This window comes from Castanea sativa, chromosome 1 (assembly GCF_040712315.1).
Source record: "Castanea sativa cultivar Marrone di Chiusa Pesio chromosome 1, ASM4071231v1".
Lineage (NCBI taxonomy): Eukaryota > Viridiplantae > Streptophyta > Magnoliopsida > Fagales > Fagaceae > Castanea > Castanea sativa.
In genome coordinates this window covers 60,299,334-60,320,980 of record NC_134013.1, presented here as the reverse complement: position 1 = coordinate 60,320,980, position 21,647 = coordinate 60,299,334, and the positions used below count along the sequence as shown (strand labels likewise).

Sequence of the window (21,647 nt, the reverse complement as noted above, 5' to 3'; positions counted from 1 at the left end):
GGTGGAGTCATAAATTTAGAAGTATGGCTTCACAAAAAATAACTTTATCTATTTTACCTTCTCACTTTACAAAACACTCAACATCAATAGTTTTAGTTTAGTTTTTAACACAATAAAATAATATATCCACTATAATAAACAACCATCATTATAATAAATAATCTAACCTACATAGTGTAAACACGTGAATAAAAGTAGCTGTCAGGGTGAACACTTGAATAAAAGTAGCTGGCAGTGTGAACACCTGAAAGAAAAATAAAACACATAAATAATTTTTTTTTTTTTACCCTATGAGCTATAGTGCACAACCAAAAAATATTTGTGCACTTTAGCTGTGGAACTAAATTATTTGGCTTTGACTTCATCAATGTAGCCATATTTTTGTATTTGATGGTGCTAAAAATAACAATATAGCTTTTTAGCACCACCAATACTAATTCACAACATTCCCATCAATCTTGGTTTGAATATCAATCAAAATTGTATTAACAATTCGAATCACCTTCATATTTCATCTCATAATAAATAAGCTCATGGGTCACATTTTGGTAAGCACATTTCATCTTATAATATTCATTAAGATTAAGATTATAGATTTAATGAGAGTTACAAATTTTAATGGTTTTTTTTTATAGGAAAGAATTTCTTGATTCTTGATTTAGAGGACTTCTTTGAACATTGTAGACACTCAATTTTGCACCCATAATTTAATCAAAGAACTAGAATGATCATTCATATATCCAAAATTCATGATTGTATTACATGCATTAATTCATTCATTGCATACCATAAAAATGATCTTGAAGTTCCAACGGTCGCAACGATATGCCCAATTTCCAAATCGGACCGTTGGATTGAAATATATCGCATGATCAAGTTTGCATGGTCTACATGCATTTTGTTTGGGTGGAACCAACCATGCATTATTAATTTAAATTAATTCTGATTGACTAAGTAATTAAAATTAATTAAATAATTTTGTGATTGGCTAGTAGTTAGTGTTAAAAATAGGCTTGCTTGCATGGGAATAAAGTGGATAATTAGATAACAACAAAATTTTGGATAATCAATACTTTTTGGAGTGTTTATCTACAAGATAATCGTAAATTTGTGATTTATAACTATGTTTTATGTTGGCTTTATTCCATAACAAAAAGTGTTATAATTGCATTAATTTTGTTCCTTGTATTTCAGGGGATTTTATTGTATTGGATTTAGTACTAAGTTGGTGAAGAATCAAGCATGAATTGAAGAATCAGTGCAGTTTCAGGACTAGCTCGCAAGAAGTTCGCGAGAAGAGTAACCCGTGAAAAGGCCATGTGAGAAGCACATGCTGGAAGCTGAAGAGTCATGCCAGACTGTCAGTTTTGCGAGTGTTTAGCGAGAAAGGCCAACCCGTGAGGTACCCGCAAAACTCTTTGCCTCGAGGATTTTGAGTGTGACTTTCTTACCCTTCACCCATACTATATATACCCTCATTACCCACAAAAGCAAGATATGCTATTCAAAGAAAAAAAAACCCTAGATAGGTTTTCTACAACACACACACCCATCTTTTAGAGAGAGAGCTACTCATCCTTAGTAAGAAATCATTGTAGCATCTTCTCCTTCCCTCTCCCATTATCATACTTTGAGAGGAGATTTGTACCCAAACACAACCCACACCTATTCAAAGTGTAGAGAGTGTTTTGGAGCTTGGGAAGCTGTGGGGACTTGTCAAAAGAAGTCGGTAAGGCTTGGTGGATGCAATCAGGTGTATTGCGAGATCCGAAAAGTTAGAGAAGACATGACTCCGAGAAGTCCGTTGGTAGCAAGAGCTTGGAAGGCTTAAGTACATGAGATAGACTAGGCTTGGAGGCTTTTTGTTATTCATGTACTCCAACTTTATTCTCTAGTGGATCGATTTCAACTTAGAGGGTCACAGAGAGATTTTTCGCTAAGTTCTTCGGTTTCCTCTTCTATAACACGTTTCGGTATTATCTTGTATTTGCATCTCTCTTCCCTTACTCTTGTACTTTACTTTTATTGTTCATGTGTATGAACTAGAGTAGATCCGATGATTGCCCTTTATTTACTCTTGTTCCGCACTTAAATAAGTTAGAGTAAAAGCAATCTAGCCGTAATTTAATTTTTAGGGTCTAAACAAACTCTGGTTTTCATAGCACTTTATTTTAGTACTCTATGGTTTTAGTATTTTGTTTTTAAAGTACTTGGATACTTTGTGTTATGGATACTTGGATATTTTAGTTATTTAGACTATGTTTTTATGTAGCCTTACTTATGTAGTTTAGTACTTTTAGTTAATGTCTTGCATTTTCTTTAGTACTCTTGTTTTGTACCCTTGTTGGATCTTGTATCCTTGATGCAATTTAAACCTAATGCTTCTTGCTTTAGTGTTCTTGCATCGGTTGAGTATTGGACATGCAAATGATACTTTGCATTGAGCTTATTTGCTTGCATGTTCGGATGTTCATTCACCGTGTGAATGTTCATTGTAGTAACTATTTTATAGTGATTGTTCTTGTATGGTCAAGTTATGCTTCATTATCATTTTCATACTTGCTTGATCGTATTGTGCTTACTCCATATGCATTCCAAGTTTTCCACTTACAATGAACTTAATGAATGCATTTTGTGATATTGTTTTCAGGAGACTTCTTCATATGGTTCAAGAGCTTCATAGATCTAGAATTAAGTGTGAGTGAATTTTGACAACTGTTCCCAACTCACACTTTTAAGTCTAGAGTCCTTTTTGGAGTTTTGTCACGGAATAGTCAAAGAGGGAGATTGTAAAGTTGAATTTATTCAATTATGTGTTGGTTTTATTCTGTATCAAATTTACTTATAATTCAGCATTTAGAAACCCTGAATTTAGGTGGGAATAGTGTAAGGGTTGTGTGTGAGAGAGTGTAAAAATTTGATCAAGAGTGTGCAACAAGAAGGTGACTCGCGACTGGACTCATGAGTGGTGACTCGCCAAATGAAGCACACGTGTGATGCATGCAAGAAGATGAAGAGTCAAGCCAGTTGGATCACTACAGGAAAAAAGTACGGTCTGGCTTAGTTTGGTAACTGGTAACTAGAACTCGTGACTCATCCTAGTTGCGAAGTGACTTACTAGTGCACCCTGTTTTGCTGAAAATTGACTTTTCACATTCCATCTCATACCTTACTATAAATACCCTTATACCCACGAAACGTAAAGAGCTTCTAGAGAGAAACCCTAGAGAAAAACAATATTGATTCATCTACAATCTTATACATTTAATTCTCCAAATTCCTCTACTCTCACCATCTCCATTATCATACCCATGAGAGGATTATAAACCAAATCCTTAACTCACCAAATTTAGAGTTGTGAGAAGGTTCTTAGTGTTTAGGAAGCAGTTTAAGGGAGAACCAATTCATATTGGTTGATGCAATAGGCTAATTACGGGATTCGGGAAGGTAGAGAAGACACGGTTCAGCGAAACCTTGTTAGAGCAAGAAGCTTGGAGGGCTTAGGTGCATTGGATATATTAGGCTTGGAGGGTCTATTGCTATTCATGTATTCTAATTGATTTTTTAATAGATCATTTACTGCTTGGAAGGTGGTAGAGAGATTTTTCGCTGAGTTCTTCGGTTTCCTCTTCGATAACACGTGTCGGTGTTATCTTGTGTTTACATCTCTCTTTCCCTTACTCTTAGCTTTTGATTTCTGCTGATTGTGAGTAATTAATGGCTTAGAGTAGTTTGCTAATTTTGGTATTGCTTTTATTTCATATTTCGCACATATATTGTTTGAATATAAGCTTGTATTGGAAAATTTATTTTTTGGGATCTAAACATTCACAAGTGTTTTATACACTAAGTGAGTTTTCAGTATTATTTTGCATAGACTGTAACTAGAACTCAAAGTCTTGTAAGATTCAATTTACCAAGATTGTATTTATTTTTATTCAATCAATGACAATGAAGCATTTTGATCATGTAATTTTGTATTTTTTTTTTTTTTTGTAAAAAAAATAAATAAATAAGTGGCGACTCCACACCACTTACCCAAAAAGAGAGGTGCCCTTAAAAGCACCCAAATCTCTTTTTTGAGAGCACCCAGGTTTGCGGTCTCTCACAAACATATTAATATTTTTAGAAAGACATTAATTTGATTTAGAGGACTTCTTTGAACATTTTGATATTTTTGGAAAGACATATTAATTTCATCGTGCATGCGCACTTCTCAAATTGTTTTAGATTTGTGGGAACAAATATAATTTTAAAAAAAAAATATAAAATCCCCTTGTGATTTTCCAATAAAGCATAGAACATTATTAAAGTTTTGAGTGGAACAATTAGCCTCCTAAAGTTGTATGGCACTGTTCTACATGTAAACCGATAATTTTATACTACTTAACCCTTAGGGATGTTTTAAGTATAACACTTACTCCTTGGGGTTTTTAATGTAACACAAAACCCTCATTTGTTATATGTGAAAGTAATATATATTGTACAATGTACACGTGTCATAACATGAGAAACTCATTGTTTGTTTTGCAAATATTTAAGAGAAATGTAATGTTCATAATATTCTCACAACATTTTTATAACAAATATTAAGGGGTAGATTATTATTTGTTGTTACTAGTAGGCCAAAAAGTAGGTTTTTTGTGTGTGTGTGTGTGTGTGTGTAGCGAGGAGTTTAAATTAGAACTAGTAACCATAGTTATTATACCTAGCTCGAACATTAACTTGATCTACAAGTCAGGTTATCAGTCGAGCAGTAGGCTTAAATAAAAAAATTTAAAATATATATACATATATAAAAATAAGTTTGAGAAATCATAACATAAATCTATGAATTAAAACAAATAGACATATGCCTAAATTAAACTGGTAGTTGTAATTCAAAATCAAGGTTTCATAATAAACAGAGTAATCTTTTAATAGGATGAGAGTCTTGGAAATATGTAAACAAACAAAGAAGTGCATTTAAAAAAAAATCTGTAGGTTTTCTTTTCTTTAAATTACCATATCATAATATATTAAATAGTAAAGAAGTTACTAAGAGCATTCACATCAAACGTGTTAAAAAATATAGCATTTAACATCTCAAAAAGCCACTTTATTACTTTTAACAACCCACTTTTAAATACACCCAACATCAAATATTTTATTTCAACACATAACACATCAAAATAATATCTACAAATCAATAAAATAATCTACCAAAACAATAAAATAATTCATCAGAACAAAACACAGCAACGGTCATAAGAGCAGACCCACAACCCAATGCCACCTGATCAACCCACACCCACAACCCAACGCAACCCTAAACAACCCACACTCACAAACCGAAGCCACCCCAATCAACCCACCAAAACCACCCAAATTCAAATCACAAAACCCAGCCACACTCGTTGAACCACCATAACCCAGCCATCCCAATCAACAATAGAGACCCACACCCACAATTAGCAGACCACTGAATCAACCCACACCTACAACCCAAAGCAACCCCAATCAACCCACCAAAACTACACAAAATCAAATCACAAAACCCACCCAAACCCAATTACACTTGCCGAACCATCGCAACCCAACCACCCTGATCAACAGCAGAGACCCATGAACCACAAAATCAACCCACCAAAACTACACAAAATCAAATCACAAAACCCACCCAAACCCAGTTACACTTGCCGAACCATCGCAACCCAGCCACCCTGATCAACAGCAGAGACCCATGAACCACAAAATCGACCTCATGCTCGGCGCCTTCCTCATGAGGCGAGATTACAAAGAGGCTGGTGAGAGACATATTAGAAGCCATAGAGAGAGAGACAAAGAGGCCGGTGAAAAAGAAAAAGAAAAAAAAGAAAAGAAAAGAGAGAAGAAAAGAGAAAAAGAGATGGTGAAAGAAAAGAGAGAAGGAAAGAGAAAGAGGATGAGAGAGAAATTCTTATTTTAATTGAAGTGGGTAATTTTTTTTTCTTTAAAGATTTGAGCTGTAGTAGAATTTCAAGGATAACATTCTACTATAGCTCAGATGTTAAAACTTTTTAAGTATAGCACCCTTAATGTAGTGTGTTTTTTTGAAATGAGATGCTAAAAAATAGCATTTCTAACAAATAGCATGTTTAATGTGAATGCTCTAAAGTGGACTTATAGATGTAATATATATTCTATATATACTATAAAACCAAAACATTTGACTTTTTGTTGATTTCTTTAGAGTTCGCCACGTAGATTTTGGAGCTCTCATAATTTTCCACGTCATTATATATTATCATTATTATTTTTAAAAATTTGCTTTTTTATTTGGGTTCTTGCCCAATAAATATACAAACCTTAAACTGTTAAATGTAAGGGGACTCTGTAGTCAAATTTTCTTTTCTTTAACGATAGACTTCACTCTTTTTCCCTTGTTCAACAAAATTTGAATTATGTTTCCACAAACCCTAAACCTAACGCACAAGGGTCCTCCTTTAACATTGTTTCAACAAGAGATATCCAATTTCACTCTTTCACCGTCAAATATTTGCAACCACCCATGCTTCCTTCCTATGGACACCAAATAAAGGAAGTAAGAGAAGTAATTTCCAAGTTCCAAAATGTGAGGTGGCATGTTGTATAAGTTAATAGAAACAAAGGAGCAAAATAGATGGCAACATATGCATTACCTATTGAATTAGAGCACATGTGGCAAAGGGAACTTCCTCCCATTCTTAGCAATACTTTGTAAGACACTTTTATTATCAATAAACTTATTTCTATGATTTCCCTTGCATGGTTATATGTTGTTATAGTGAACTTTTTTTTTTTTTATACAACTTATTGAATAGTGATTAAATATTTAGAAAAATATATTATATCAGTTACTATTGTATTATAATTCTTAAGTAGTATAACTGCTGATTTTCATATAAATATTTTGTGTGGTCTTTGGTGAATATAAATTTGAATTTGTAGAGAAGTGAAATCAAATTAATTAAGATCATTTGGTGTCAAAGCATATGTGATAGTGATTGATGGTACATGAATGCATTCATAGTTTCTTCTAGCATTATTCTTGAGAAATCAAAAGCACAAGTTAAACATTTATGCAAAGATTTGAAGTTACAAAATTAGGTAAGGTTGATAGTGCAATAGGATTTTCAAAATATGTAGTCATGTTAAACTTTGTCCTATAATAGATTTTCAAACTATTACAATAGAAACAATTGTCAATAGCAAAAACAAATTAATAAAAATATTTTTTAAAACTCATTTTTAATAGTTTTCCGTGCATTGCACAATTTAGCAACTAAATTTACAAATTTCACAATCCCAACTAGGTTATAGAAATCCATTCGGGTTACATGGGTTGTCACAAACCCGCCATGGTTGACAGGGTTTGACAAGGTCTTATGCAAAAACAATCCATTAAAACACCTAGATTGTTTTGGGTATCGGGTTAGTCCAAATTTAATAACTACTAACAACTTAGCATCTATAATTTGTTATGAAAAATATTGTAGATATAACATTTCTTCATATCTAATGGTTTACAGTTTACACACATAAAACAATACAAAAGGAGTCAAGTTTTATATTTAGAATTTTAAAATTTCATACCCGTAATGTGTTATAGAGAAAGCATATAGGTTTGGTGTATTTTCTTTTTTCTTTTCATTATTTATGTTTCACCAAATGCAAGAAATACAGTGTTTTAGCCAAATAAAACAAAACAAAAAGTCAAAAACTAGGGAAATTAAAATCTGTGTTTCACAATAGACAGAAAGGGCATTTGGTCTAGTGGTATGATTCTCGCTTAGGGTGCGAGAGGTCCCGAGTTCAATTCTCGGAATGCCCCTATATATTTTTCTTTTATGCTCTGTCTGTCTATACCCTGTTACGACGCCACTCTTTAGTCAAAACAATGAGTTATTACGACACTAATTCCGATTGTCCTCTCTCATTTCCAACTTGGTCTGCCTTATTGTTTTTTTATTTTTATTTTAATGATTGGCCTATATTATATTTGTCCTGTGATTTGGTGTTAATTTTATTTAATATTTTTTTTGGGTGGGCTTTGACTCCATTTCTTGACCACAGAAAGTGAGTATTTTTAAGACCATCAACTTTTTTTTTTTTTTTGACTGAAAAAGGTAGAAGACGAACTTGAGAGTTGAGATAATCAGATAAACAATAAGGGTAGTATTTGAAATAACGGTAAAAATATTATTTCAATGGCAATTTTCACTTAATAATGGTTTTTTAAAATATATTTTGTTAAATAAAAATGTTTTAAAAGTATTTGAGATATATATATATATATATATATATATTTCTAAATAAAACTCAATCGATGAGATTCAAAAGATGCTATTTTCCAAAATAATTTTCTTTAAATAAACTAAAATAAGTTTCAAATATTTATATGTTGTTAAATATATGTATTTACTATAAATATTAACAAAAATGGCCTTTTAAGTAAATATGACAGTCCTATAAAAAAAACATATGATAGTCAAAAATAAATTTTCTAAGTAAATTAATATAATTTTCAAACATTACAACTATGTCAAATATTTAAATTATGTAACAAGAATTAATAGTGTGCATAACATCCTAATATTAACTATTTATATACAATTATTATTATTGATATAAAATTATATATATATAATTAGATATAAATTTTGAAAATATAACCGTTAAATTGCATGTTATTTTATATATTTCATTCTTGCAAAATTAAAAAAAAAATCAAAGATTAATAATTAAAGATTTAAATTTAAAGTTTTTATGATCTAAATTTATAAATAAAAAATAAATTTATTAATCAAATAATAAATAACATCTAATTTAAATAAAATTTAACTTACACCTTAAAAAATAAGAACAAAAAATTAAATTTTCAAAATTCACCATCACTCAAAATAAGTTTTCAAAGCATATTTACAAATTAAATTCACGTGACTCGTATACGTGGCGCTAATTCATTGGCTACCACAACTTCTTAAAAAAAAAAAAAAGGAAAAAGAAAAAGAAAAATCAGCAGTCACCAGCACCGCAGCCAAACCCCCCATTCGCATTACCAATTCTCCCCATCACCGATTCACACAAGAAAATAAACAAAAACAAAAACAAAAAACATTTATTTTTCTTAAAAGAAAAATGACAGAGGAGAGTGGCGCTAAGGTTTCTTCATCCGAGGATGTCTCACAAACAAGGCAGAGGTTTGAGTTTCTGTACTCTTCAATTCAATAATCTATTCTTTAAATTTTGTTTGCATATTATTTATTCTCGTACTCATTGTTTTATGGATTTGGGTTCTCTTTGTTTTGGAGGGAGATAGTTTTTTTTTTTAGGGATTTGGGGTCTTTACGTTTATGTATGAAATTGTTGGTTTTTTTTTTTGAATGAGGGATTGAGGGATATCTGGGTTTTCGTTGGTTTTTGGATTTACAATGGAATGTGATTATGAAATAACTAAGAAAATTACATTTTTTATGGCATAATTCGAGGGCATATTATGATTTTCTTGCTTAAGAGACTATGGTTATTAGTTTGCAATTGAGGCAAATAATAGTTTTGTAATAAACTGTGTGTTTTGTTTAGTTCTGCTTAAGAGGAAAAAGGAAGTTGTTGAATTGAAATGTTTCAAATTCGCATGATTTTCGACACTAGAAAATATTTTCCTTTCCCGAAAATATTTTCCCCTGAAATTATTTTCCACTCGAAAAATATTTTACACTAAAATTTTCCTTTCCCGAAAATATTTTCTCCTGAAATTATTTTCCACTCGAAAAATATTTTACACTAAAACAAACACAGCCTTAATGGGCTCGGAAACCAATTTCGATATAGGTTTTTTATTTTATTTTTTATAAGGAATTCAACACAAAAATAGCGTTTTTGATGTGATCTTGAAGGGTCCTTGAATAGGGTTTGATGTTTTAAGGTTTAGGTAGAGTAAGTAACAAGAAGATTGGATCTTGAATGAGTTTGATGGTTCTCTTTTTTGTTAAAACAATGAATAGAACAAGAAACAAAGAAAGATAAGCTCTAGGCAATCCCACTAGGTTTCCCAAGCAATCACACTTAGGAAGGAGAAGGCAATCACACCCACTAGAATTTTATTAAATTCAAATTTTCTATTTCTTTTAATGAATGCATAAAAGACTCCTGTGTACACTAATTGCCACTACTGCTCCTAGAAGGATTAGGACTCCTAATTAACCTTTTCCTTAGAAAGACAGCCCTAATAATAAAGAAAAGTAATTGAGAACTGTTAGAATATTGGTTACATTCATAATTTCTTAACAACTTGAGTTTTTGGAATAATTGGTAATTTATCTTAGCATCAAAACATGTGGCCTTGAGTTTGAAACCTTTCTTCAATCTACCTCCCATTTAAAAAGTGAAAAATCTCATGTGTTGGGCACTATCTATTAGGGTGGAGTTTGGACCCACACATGGGGGAGAATCTTAGAATAATGGTTAAATGATTAAATTAATAGTTTCCAAATATGAGCTATAGTTCAATTGGTACTTCCTCCTCCCATAATAATGGGATAGAGGGTGAGGGTGTCGGTTCAAGACCCATTGGTTGCGTGTAGAACTTATTTTTTGAAAAAAAGAAATCCTTTCCTAATAACTTAAGTTTTTGGAACAAGTGGTATTTTATCAAGAACTTTTATACCAAATACCAAATGGACCTAAAACATAAAAGGAGACTCATAGGTCTAGTAAAACCTGTCACAGCCCATTTTAGAAAATCTAGAAATTAACAAACTACTTTTATTTTGGTAAAACTTTATTAAAACAACAAATTTCTAAGCTAAAGAAACATAATACTAATACTCAATAATAAAATCGCTCATGAAGGCTGCCAAGAAGGCCCCACAATCGAAGCTAGACCAAAATTCTTGAATTTTTTGGTATTTAATCTTGATTTTCCCTGAAGTCCTTACCATCTGCATAAGCTTTTGAGATTGAAAATTCAGATATGGAAAGATGTACATAAATTCTGTCATTTTAAAGCGTATTAATCATGAAAGTCTAGATATGATTCACGTTTTTTTTACCATACAGCTGCTACTGTTATTACCTTATGGCACTGTCACAAATCAATTTAAATATATATTTCATTTTGGCTAGATTACTATTCCGTTTAGTGGAATCGATATTTGTGCTTTGCCAGTACCTAGTTATGATAAGCACTGCAATATTTTGCAATATTTAACTTTTAGTCAGTGTTGCAGGAAGAAGAGAAAGTGGGATCAACCTGCAGAGTCCTTTGTTTCAGCTGGTGTAGCATTATCTGGGGTCCTACCACTTGGCAACATAGCCCTTGGTGGGATTGCACTTCCTGGTGTAACTCCAGTCTCTAGTGCCCTTTTAATGAATCCTCTTGTGGCTAGCTGTGCAACCATACCACAGGTGTTTCAGGCATCATCTATACAGCAACACACTGCCACCATTGTCCCTAAAGTAAGTCAATTGAGATACCTTATCTGGGTCTGTATTGATTTCTGATGGCTTCAGCAGGTTTATGTTGGTTGAACTTTGCTGCAGTATTTGTCATTGTGGTATACTTTACAATTGGAGTTATATTCAAGCTTCAACCAAACTGTATTTGGGAAACAATTTTGTTTCTCTTCTAGAGACAAACTCAAATTACACACACCCACATATATTTTATATATACTATTTTTTAATATCAAATATTTGGGGTGCAGCTGTGGATGAAAGCAATGTGATGCCCTAATTTGATTAATTGTGTTATGTGTGTGCGCGTGTGATGAGTCCCACATCGGGTATTTACTGGGTAAATCTGGGCTTTATTAACAACTACAAGAAGTCTCAATTATGACTAGTCCTTTTGAGATACAGCGCAAATGTGGCTAACGCTTTTCCTTGGGTCGTTACATATGGTATCAGAGCCGGCCTGGTAACCTCATGTGGACTCGGAGTCACTACCCCACAAAGTGGACCCTAACGAGGACGTTAGGGATTTAAGTGGGGGAGATTGTGATGCCCCAATTTAATTGATTGTGTGATGTGTGTGGATGTGTGATGAGTCTCATATTGGGTATTTACTAGGTAGATCTGGGCTTTATTAACAACTACAAGGAACTTCAATTGTGATTAGTCCTTTTAAGGTATAGCGCAGATGTGGCTAACGCTTTTTCTTGGGTCGTTACATATGATATTAGAGTCAGCCCGGTAACCTCGTGTGGGCTCGGAGACACTACCCCACAAAGTGGGCCTAACGAGGACGTTAGAGATTTAAGTGGGGGAGATTGTGATGCCCCGATTTGATTGATTGTGTAATGTGTGTGGGTGTGTAATGAGTCTCATATCGGGTATTTACTGGGTAGATATGGACTTTATTAACAACTACAAGGAGCCTCAATTGTGATTAATCCTTTTGAGGTATAGTGCAAATGTGGCTAGTGCTTTTCCTTGGGTCGTTACATGCAATCTCATTGAAATTCTTATGTATGTATATAAATGCTTTAATAACATGAAGTGATTTGCCATGCCAAATGCAAGCAGACTTTATTTTGGTTTGGCAATAAATAAAAGTGATTATTTATATAAGAACATTTTGAAATCATCACTTTGGTAATATTAGGATATTATTTTTATTTTTTAAATTCAAGTTGCTCTGATTTCCCATAAAATATAATTGAAGGGTTATGCACAATATTGTGTAAGACAGAATGATGTGTTGGTTCCTTTGTCAAATTTGGAGACCATTTATTCATGTTTTCTACATCTATTTCAATTATCCTTTTGTTTGTACAATGTTTAATACGATTTGTCACTTGGGATTTTTCTCTGTGTTAGTTTGAATATATTTTATTTTCTGTTTGCTGTCACAACTTACTGCCCAGCTTTCAGATGTATTTAAGTCCTTCAATAAAAATGTTGTCTTTTGTTGCATTAGTTTGAGCTCCTTCAATAAAAATGTTGTCTTTGTTTGACAGTTTGAGTCCATTAGTTTGTTTTATCAGCGGGGCTGAAGTATCTTTACTTCACTTGAAACTCTGCTTCCTTAGATCTTTGTTTGATTGGTTGAGGATGTTTATTGTTCTCCTCCTTGAAACTCTGCTTCCTTAAATGTAGGTCTTAATTTGTTGCACTGCCTTGTACCCGGGCTTTGTCCTCTATATTTTTAATAAAATATTATATATATATATATATATATATATATATATATAATTAGTTTCATATTGGCAAGGATAAATATAGTGTTGTATCTTTTTAAAGAATGCTATGCATGCACTGTGCACATAAAAGAATGGAATACTATGGTGTAGCTGGTTGAAAACGATGATTCCATGTAAGGGACATACAAATAATATTTTGGCTATGTGAAATATTAATTCCTGTTACATATAGTGCCACTGGTCTGTAATTATGATTGTGAATGTTGAACTATAGTTTACTGAAGATTTCTACTCATTATCGTTTCTTTTATATTTCTTCCTTAGTCATCTGTTGTTTATTTTGAATGTTCATCTGTTACTCATTTCTCCTTTGATTTTTACGAATGAAAATAGCTAAAGATTCAAGATGAGTTAATAGCCCGAGAAATTGTAATAAATGATGCTGAGTCTTCCGTTCGTTACAAGCTCACAAAACGGCAGACGCAGGAGGAGGTGAATCTTAATTTTCAAGTTTGCATGACTGGATAATTTGTTTATTATTATTTTTAATTTAGTTGAAAACTTTTTTTTTTTTTTTAATTTTATTTTTCTATGGGGTTGACCAACTTAGTTTACTTGCAGATTCAAAAGTGCACAGGTGCTGTGGTTATAACTAGGTTTGTAGTTCTTCAAAGGAATTTCTATGGGAGCCTCTTCAATGGGGTTTTTGGCCATCATGAATGTAATGCAGAATCTGATTTCCTGTTTCAGGGGTAAGTACCGTCCACCAAATGCACCGCCTGATGGGGAAAAGCCATTATATCTTCATATCTCTGCTGGAGCTCACGTAAGTGTGATTTATGCTGTGCACAATTATGTAAGAATAGTTGGTTCATTTTGATGTTGTATCTGTTTGAATACTCAGATAGTTATAACATGCACAGATGGTTAAATGAACTGTTGATGGTTCTACAGAAAAACATGGCTAGCGTAGATTCAAAAGAAGAAATTTGATCTACAATAAATGTTTTACATAATACAGGAACCAAATAACTTAAGTACTTTATAAATTGAAACTGAAATAAACCAGAATATTTGTCCCATTGGTTATATTCTCATGAGCCAGTTAAACTTACTTCTCCTTTGTATAAACCTTGATATATGAGCCATATTGATAAAGATAAATGCCTTTGGTTTCCTTGTATTGCCCGATTGCCTCTGCAGTTAAAAGACACAGCTGAACGGATACTAGCAGTTGATCGTGCTGCTGCCATGGTTGAAGAAATGCTGAAGCAAGGTCAGAGTTTGCAGCCAGCTTCTTCCACTTTTCATCTGGCTATAAGCAATGGAGTGAAGGTAGGGATGTGCTGCATTGCAAGCATTTTTGTGTTAAGGCTTAATAAGGATTACAACACATGAATTTTCTAATTGATTATTGGTTACTCAGGCACTGAGCACAAGTGTGTTTTTGGGCTTTGAACCAGACCCATCATTGAACATTGCTGCTCGTATATGTGGACCAAATGTAAGATATTGTTTTCCTTCCCATCTCCCCTCCCTTTTGCTTTGTTTTCTTTTGTTTTTTCCAACTTGACCATGGAAATGTAGTTCTCTATGGTTAGTTTGTGTGTGTGTGTGTGTGCATGCCTGAGTGCCTCTCTTTGTGCATAGAGCAAGTCAGTTCTATCTCTCCTAAAATTTTTATAGAGAACTGGTTTTGAGGTTAGATTTAAACTTAGCACATTGCTTTTGTGTAATATTATGTTCTGATCCAATTTATTCTTTCCTGATTAATTTTCCTTTTTTTTTTTTTTACATTTCTGGTAAATGTTGTTCTCTTTTGTTTTGTTATTTTGAACTTTGTTTTACACATTGATGAGGATGAGGGATTCTAATGTTTTAGCTTTCTCTGACATCTCCATACAATTGGGAGAGATTGTTTTTTGTGCTGGTGGCTGTTCGGTTTTGTACATGCAGGACCAGTATATAAATCACATTATGAATGAAACAGGAGCAACTGTCTTACTAAGAGGACGTGGTTCGGGAAACATTGAAAGCTCACATGGAGAAGGTACAAGCTTGTTGTATGAAATATGATCTTTCTACAGGCCTTTTGATTGTCTAACTCTTATAATGCTGGCAGAAGGACAGCAACCACTGCATTTAGTTTTGTCAAGCAATAATCCAAAAAGTCTTGAAGATGCTAAGCGTTTGGCTGAAAATTTGTTAGATACAATCAGTGTAGAGTGTGGTGCTTCCAGGTAATTGGATTAAGCTAGGTGTAAATTATTCTATGCATTGTATGGGTTTAGTAGGTATGGGGTTATACAGTTCCTTCCTTTTTTTTTATCACCATCTTCTATGCTGTTGTATTTTATTTTGTTGTGTAGAAACTTCTATGTTCAATATGTTACTAATACAAACCATTTATTTCACCTGCTTAAGTTTTAACTTCAGTTTTTTTGTGGTAATCTAAAGAGTTCGGCATTGCATCAGCTGTGGTCTTTGCATGAATATCTAATTCTATCAAACAGTTCTTGATAACACCATTTGTTTTGCACTGTAGTTTGTTATTTCTATTGGAAAATAACCTGTGGTTCCAACTCTTTAGGGTTTCATCATGTAAGGTTTATAGTGCTGTTCAACCCCCACAGCAGGTTTATAGTGCCGTTCCTCCTCCACAGCAGTTATTGGCTGGAGTTCAGAGTTCTGGGAATGAACTAAAAGTAAATACAAGTTCCGCTCCTGGTTTGACATCTGCAACTATGGGCTCTACACCATCACCCCTGGTCTCCTCAGTTGGAGTCCCTGGGATCCCTCCTGGTTTTCCTCAAGCACTAGTAACACAATCTGGAGGATATTTGAACAGTGTGCAGTCTCAAGGAAATGTAATTGGCTATCCCCAGCCTTTAGTATCTAGTGGAACAAGTTACAATGGATATGGTGGGATATATCCTCAAGCCACACCGTTACAACAAGTTGCCTTGGCTCTTAGGCAGTTGCCTTCTCCTGTCACTTCTACAATTGCTCCTACAACTTCAGTACCAAGAAAAGAACCAAAGTTGAGTGGTATCTCAGATCCTGAGACAGAGAAACGGCCTCCACTGAAGCGGAAGTTTCAGGAACTACCAACTGGCTCAAAGTTCCCAGCAAAAACCCATCAGGTAATGGTGCAGTATCCCAGCTAGATTTTTCCAAATATGGCTGAGGAATAATCTTACAAATCTTGTTTGGATTTTGATCACCTTAAATGGGAAAGTAAAAGAAGCTAAAATAAAGGACATTCCTTGGGTGAATCTAAGTTTATAGATTTCTTTGTTAATAAACTTTGGCTGTGAATTTAGTGAGTGTAACAAAATGAGCAAATAAGGTTATAAAATATGTTGCGAAGTCCACAATCTTGGCTTTCCAGATTGTGATAAGAAATCATTTTATGAAAGCTTTTGCGGCTTTCTTAAGGTATAACGGGAGGTTTGCAATTGGTTGCCTGAAATACTGTCTGTTAAATTTTAAGATTGTTTTGTTTCTTGCTTTAAAGTGTAGTACCAGAATAGTGTAGAAAGGTAAGTTAGATTTCTATTGTTTAGATTTGATAAATGACATTGGGAGGACATGTTGAGAGGTAATAAGCCCAGGATAAGATTTGGGAACATTATGCTTGGTTTGGAGTTTCTTTCTCATCATTTTAGCCCTTTGAATGGAATACCACACTATTGTACAAACAGTGTACAATAGTGTGGTATTGTACAACAGTCTACCTATAAAAAAAAAACTATTGTACAAACAGTGTGCTGGACAAACTCATCTTCCTGCCCCATTTTGGGATGGTGTTGCTTGCAGGCATACACTATCTCTGGGCACATGATGGCTGAACTACCTGGCCTTTACATCAGCTGCATGTATGCAAAGGATTGAAATGAACTGAATAGCGGCTCTTTTTTGTTTTGTTTATTGCTTGGTTGAGCTATGGTGAGTTTCATGCCTACTCTAGCTTCCCTAACCCTGAGCAAGTTGGGCTTGGTTGTATAGCTAGTAGCTCTAGGTGGGCTCAAATAGGTGACACTATCATTAACCGTGAATCTATACATTAAAGTTATGTTGTGTATGCATATTTTATTTTTCTTTGTTGTGTGTGTGTGTTGTTTTTTTTTTTTTTTGGGGGGGGGGGGGTGGTGGTGGTTGTGTGCATGGGCATGCACCTATTCCTTTTTTCGTGCATCACTTCTGTACAATATATAATTATAACTGGGCTTCAAACAACAAACATCAGCTTGAGTGTTATTTGGACTTGTCAGCTTGCTTATTGTATGTGATTGATTTCAAAACAGCCAAGGGTGATGAGTTTATCAGTAGCTTGGTTCTTGCTACTTCTATTAGAGCTGAGGGTGTGCATTGTAAGCGGAACTTGGTAGGGATGTTGGAGCAAGTCTATTTTTACTTTTGTGCGAATTGTATGCACCCTTCCTGAGTTGTTTTTCCACTCATTTATGAAGTTTTCCCCTTGTAGCTTGGTGTTCTGGAGGGAAAAGGTTTGGCTCCATCCAGCAATAGAAAGCTGACATGTGTCACTTGGACAAATGCCATCCTCCTATTTAGGGGTGTCCACGGGTCGGGTCGGTTCAGGTTTGGCCTCAACCCAGAACTGACCCGATCCTGTCGGGTTGCCGGAAATCAGACCCACCGCCGACCACGAAAAACTACAGGTCGAGTCGGATCGGGCTTGGGTGGACGGCGGTCGGATCCGACTTCGACCGAAAGACAGATCAAACACCAAACTTGTTACAAATGTCACAAATCTAAAAGAACAAATCTACACTGAAGAACAAATCAACAAACCCAAACACCAGTCGCCCACAAATCCAAAGAATCAAAGACCAAACTTGTTACAAATTTCACAAATTTGAAAGCACAAATCTACACTGAAGAACAAATCAACAAACCCAAACACCAATCGCCCATAAATCCAAAGAACACAAACAGAAATAGAGAGAGATGATAACAGATCTGAAGAGATTAAAACGAAGAAATAAAGAGACCGAAACAAAGAAATAGTTCACAAATCTACAAACCCATTACGAGTAGCCCACATGTAAGTGACTGAAACGAAGATCGGCAATGGTGGATATGATTGCAGATCGGTGATGGTGGAGTTTCGCAGATCCGAAGATTCTGAACTAGAGGTGTTGCTATAGAGAGAGATCGAGATCGAGGAAGTGTGAGAGATCTAGAGACTGAGAGAGAACGAGGGAACAGAGAGAAATTAAGGGTGAGGCTGTGAGGGTCCGATTCGTTTGAAGACTCTGAACTGGAGATTGTAAAAGTGGTGGGTTATAATATCACGGTCGGGTCGGGTGGATTGGGTTTTCAAAGGGAAGACCCGCCACTCGACCCGCTGGAATCGGGTTGGGAAGGCAGGGATCCGCCGTCGACCGCCAGGTGGTCGGGTCAGGCGGCGGACGGTTCGGGTCCGGTCGGTTTTCCCGGGTGGGTCGAGTCTGTGGTTTTGTTGGACAGGCCTACTCCTATTGGTGGTTGGAGCCCAAGGCTCCAGACATGTGTGGAGCCAAACTTTATCCGTTTTGGAGTTTTTTTACAAAATGTTTCATTGATTTATTTGTTTATTAGAATGTGGTTGTGTTTTCTTCGGTATCAACGTGATTGTTTACTTCAATATATTCTCCTGCTATTGTGTTCTTGTGTGTGTAATAATTTTTCATTCTCATTGCTATAAGGCTGTCTGCTGTCTTTTGCTGACTTCAGTGCTTAATATTCCAGGTATTTTCTCTGACCTTCTATGAAGCTTACAGGCAGATTCTGGACCTCTCTATTGGGTCGTTGGTTTGTATGTTCACAGGGTTTTCAATTGTGGAGGTGCCATGGCTAGGGTGTTTATGGCTTCATAGCTTTTGATCAGGGGCCAATTCTAAATTTATGCTGATTGGTTTTATGTGTCTTTTTGCTGAATTGTGTTAAAACACAAATCACTCTTTTTGTGTGTGTGTGTGCATGTGCGCTTGCCATTGGGCCAATGTTGGCTTCTTTAATGGGCGCCATCATCAATACTATGGACTGCCAAACTACTTCTTGAGAAGAAGTTCAGCAACCACCAAAGCTAGCTTTGATTTTGACCTCATTAACATTTAGTGGTTGCAGCACAGAATTTTTTATCCTAAATATATTGTGTTGCAGTTCTGAAATTTTCTGTGATTTATTTGAGATTATTGTATATAACCATTATTTTGTTATTGAGGAATTAGGTTTGGATTTTCTTTTTCTAACTCACTGCAGGATTTGAAATTTTTAAAGCCAGCTGAACCATCTGCAGATTCAAGTGTGAGAAATGTTTCAACTATGCCGGCTCCAAAGAAGTTGGTCCAGTCAGCATCCAATGGAATGCCAATAGCCCAACCGAGAACCATGCCCCCACCACCTCCTCCGCCAAAATTTACTTCATCAACACCTTCTGTTAAATGGCATGACAAGAACAATATTCTGAACAAAACAAAGCCCGATTCTGTTCCTGGTAGGAATAAAACTTAATCTGCTTTGTTTTTAGTTATGCATTGAATAATGATATAATGTTGATGGGATTATTGTTTCTTGTACTAGAGGCAGGGACATTCCTTGTTTTCTTCTGTTTGCAAACTTTGCTTATTGATTTTATTTTACAATGTGTCTAAAACTGTTTCATTTCAGATACTTTGGTCGGGTTGATGGAATATGGGGAGGAGGATGACGACCCTGAGGAAAACTATGAAGAACCACTTAGTGGCAACTCCAGTGCAGTAGCAGCTCGAAAGCCCTTCTGGGCCTTATAGGTTCCTTATAGGTCGTGTAAATTGGTTGATTGTTGGCAATGAGAAGGGATGATATGCTAGGCCGGTATACCAGTTACTTGCCGTTTTGAGTTTATATGCAGAGCATGGTTTAGATTTTCCGGAGTGGCCTGGTCTGAGGTGCAAGGACGTTCAGATGCAGTGCTGCTTGTTGAGTAGCAATTTGGATCTGTAGATATGCTGCTCATGCGTTTCATTGGCAGCTGGGCAGGCAATGGGAAGACCTATGGTATATTATTCACAAATTGAGTATAGGTGTACATTAATAGTATTCCTTTGTTGATAGGAATAGTTTTTAATTAATTGGTCATCACACATGAATGATAAATTCCCCCTAACCCTCATATTTTTTTCCCCTCCATATTCCTTTGTGACTTTGAGGTAGATATTTGAGTTGCAACTGATATTGATGAATAATGAAGTAATCTGCAAAATGAGTGGTGAAAAATTAGAGAGGACTCTTGTTTGAGTTCTTGGACTTGGCATAATTTGCAAAATGTTCGATCTGTATTGAACGCAAATTCTTTTCCTTACAGGCCCAAAAAAGAAAAAGAAAAAGAATCCCACGTTTGTTTTGGACTTCGGTGGAAAATGTTTGTTTTGCATTTTGGTGGAATTTTCCTGGTTAATTAAGGGGTTACGTACATTGCACGTGAACATGACGACATATAAAATTTCTCTTTCTCTTATTTCTAACAACAATGGCCCACATAGTCCACGTTGCAAGTTGCTGGTTGCAAGTTGTAGCTCCAAATGCAATGAATGTATAAATAATTAATAAAATATATGATGACATTTGCACCAAAAGCATCCGTTGACTAGGACCTGAAGAAAATTCAAGTTGCACACGGTGAAGTCTCTTTCAGACTAGACTAGCCAAGTTTGGTTCAGTCTTGAGAGTGATGGCCCAACAAACTCTACTTGAACATTTATGACTTCAGAGAGTCTTTTTTTTTTTTTTTTAATAAGATATGTTGTATTCAATCTCCATTTTCCAATTCCATAGTTCACATTAATTTCTAACTGCATTTTTCATCTATCTACCGCACTATATTCAACATTAAAGTTTCTTTATTACAAATTTATCAAAGTCTCTGTCTGCCATGAATCACGCTCACCTTTTTGGCATATAAGTAATAGATTTAATTTAATAAAAAAAATTCGGAAAAAAGTACAGATTTAAATCCTAGTGGACCACTACCAGAAGTAAATGAAATTCATAGGGGGCGAAACCCTCAGAGAAAAAGGGTCCTGTTCTTCTCCAAAGACCATCAACCTGAGGCAAGAGTCATGATTTTTGCTCTCTGGGACATCATCATTTTTACCTTTATTTATTTATTTTTTTAAGATTACACTTACTGCTAATTTTGCAGTTTGAACCATTTTTTCTGGACTCTTAAGCACTTTGTGTATAAAGAAGTGTCAATCAACTACAAGGCCCTTGGCTCATCATTTGTACTTAAGTTGATATATTGGATGTTATATCCTATTTTAATCCAACAATGCTATGAATACAATAAATTTCATAACATTTTATTCTTAAAAAAAGTCATAAACACTTTTCATATATGGAGCGACAAATTATGATTCCTATAACATCACTTTCATTAGAATCACCACTTGTATTATTTTACTGAATACCAATCATAAGAGCTAATTGTTTTCCACCAGAAGATCATAAGGATAGTTC

At 34.7% G+C, this 21,647-nt stretch overlaps 1 protein-coding gene and 1 non-coding gene across 6 annotated transcripts; both read left to right on the top strand.

Annotated features, from left to right (window-relative positions):
- The first annotated feature begins 7,759 nt into the window (after positions 1-7,759).
- On the top strand, positions 7,760-7,831 carry TRNAP-AGG (transfer RNA proline (anticodon AGG)). The gene has a single exon. It is a non-coding gene; the product is annotated as a tRNA-Pro (tRNA).
- Positions 7,832-9,023: 1,192 nt separating this feature from the next.
- Positions 9,024-20,454, top strand: LOC142611572 (protein RIK). 5 transcript variants are annotated; one of them, XR_012840077.1, is made up of 12 exons: positions 9,024-9,200; positions 11,229-11,457; positions 13,536-13,634; positions 13,764-13,798; positions 13,893-13,968; positions 14,346-14,477; positions 14,569-14,646; positions 15,099-15,192; positions 15,265-15,382; positions 15,733-16,285; positions 19,447-19,644; positions 19,818-20,454. XR_012840077.1 is itself a non-coding variant. In XM_075783653.1 (12 exons), the coding sequence occupies exons 1-12, from the start codon at positions 9,139-9,141 to the stop codon at positions 19,937-19,939; spliced, it is 1,815 nt and encodes a 604-aa protein (XP_075639768.1). In that variant the 5' UTR covers positions 9,024-9,138; the 3' UTR covers positions 19,940-20,454. The 5 variants fall into 5 exon arrangements, 3 of the variants coding, with proteins under 3 accessions (XP_075639768.1, XP_075639759.1, XP_075639778.1); XR_012840075.1 differs by having other exon boundaries at positions 18,897-19,644; XM_075783653.1 differs by having other exon boundaries at positions 19,428-19,644.
- Positions 20,455-21,647: the final 1,193 nt, after the last annotated feature.

Excerpts from the sequence above, each read along its gene's own strand:
- LOC142611572 (XM_075783644.1), top strand. The coding sequence starts at position 9,139 with ATGACAGAGGAGAGTGGCGCTAAGGTTTCTTCATCCGAGGATGTCTCA. Across the intron at positions 13,969-14,345 it reads ATATCTCTGCTGGAGCTCAC|TTAAAAGACACAGCTGAACG; the intron begins GTAAGTGTGATT and ends TTGCCTCTGCAG. Across the intron at positions 15,383-15,732 it reads GTAGAGTGTGGTGCTTCCAG|GGTTTCATCATGTAAGGTTT; the intron begins GTAATTGGATTA and ends CCAACTCTTTAG.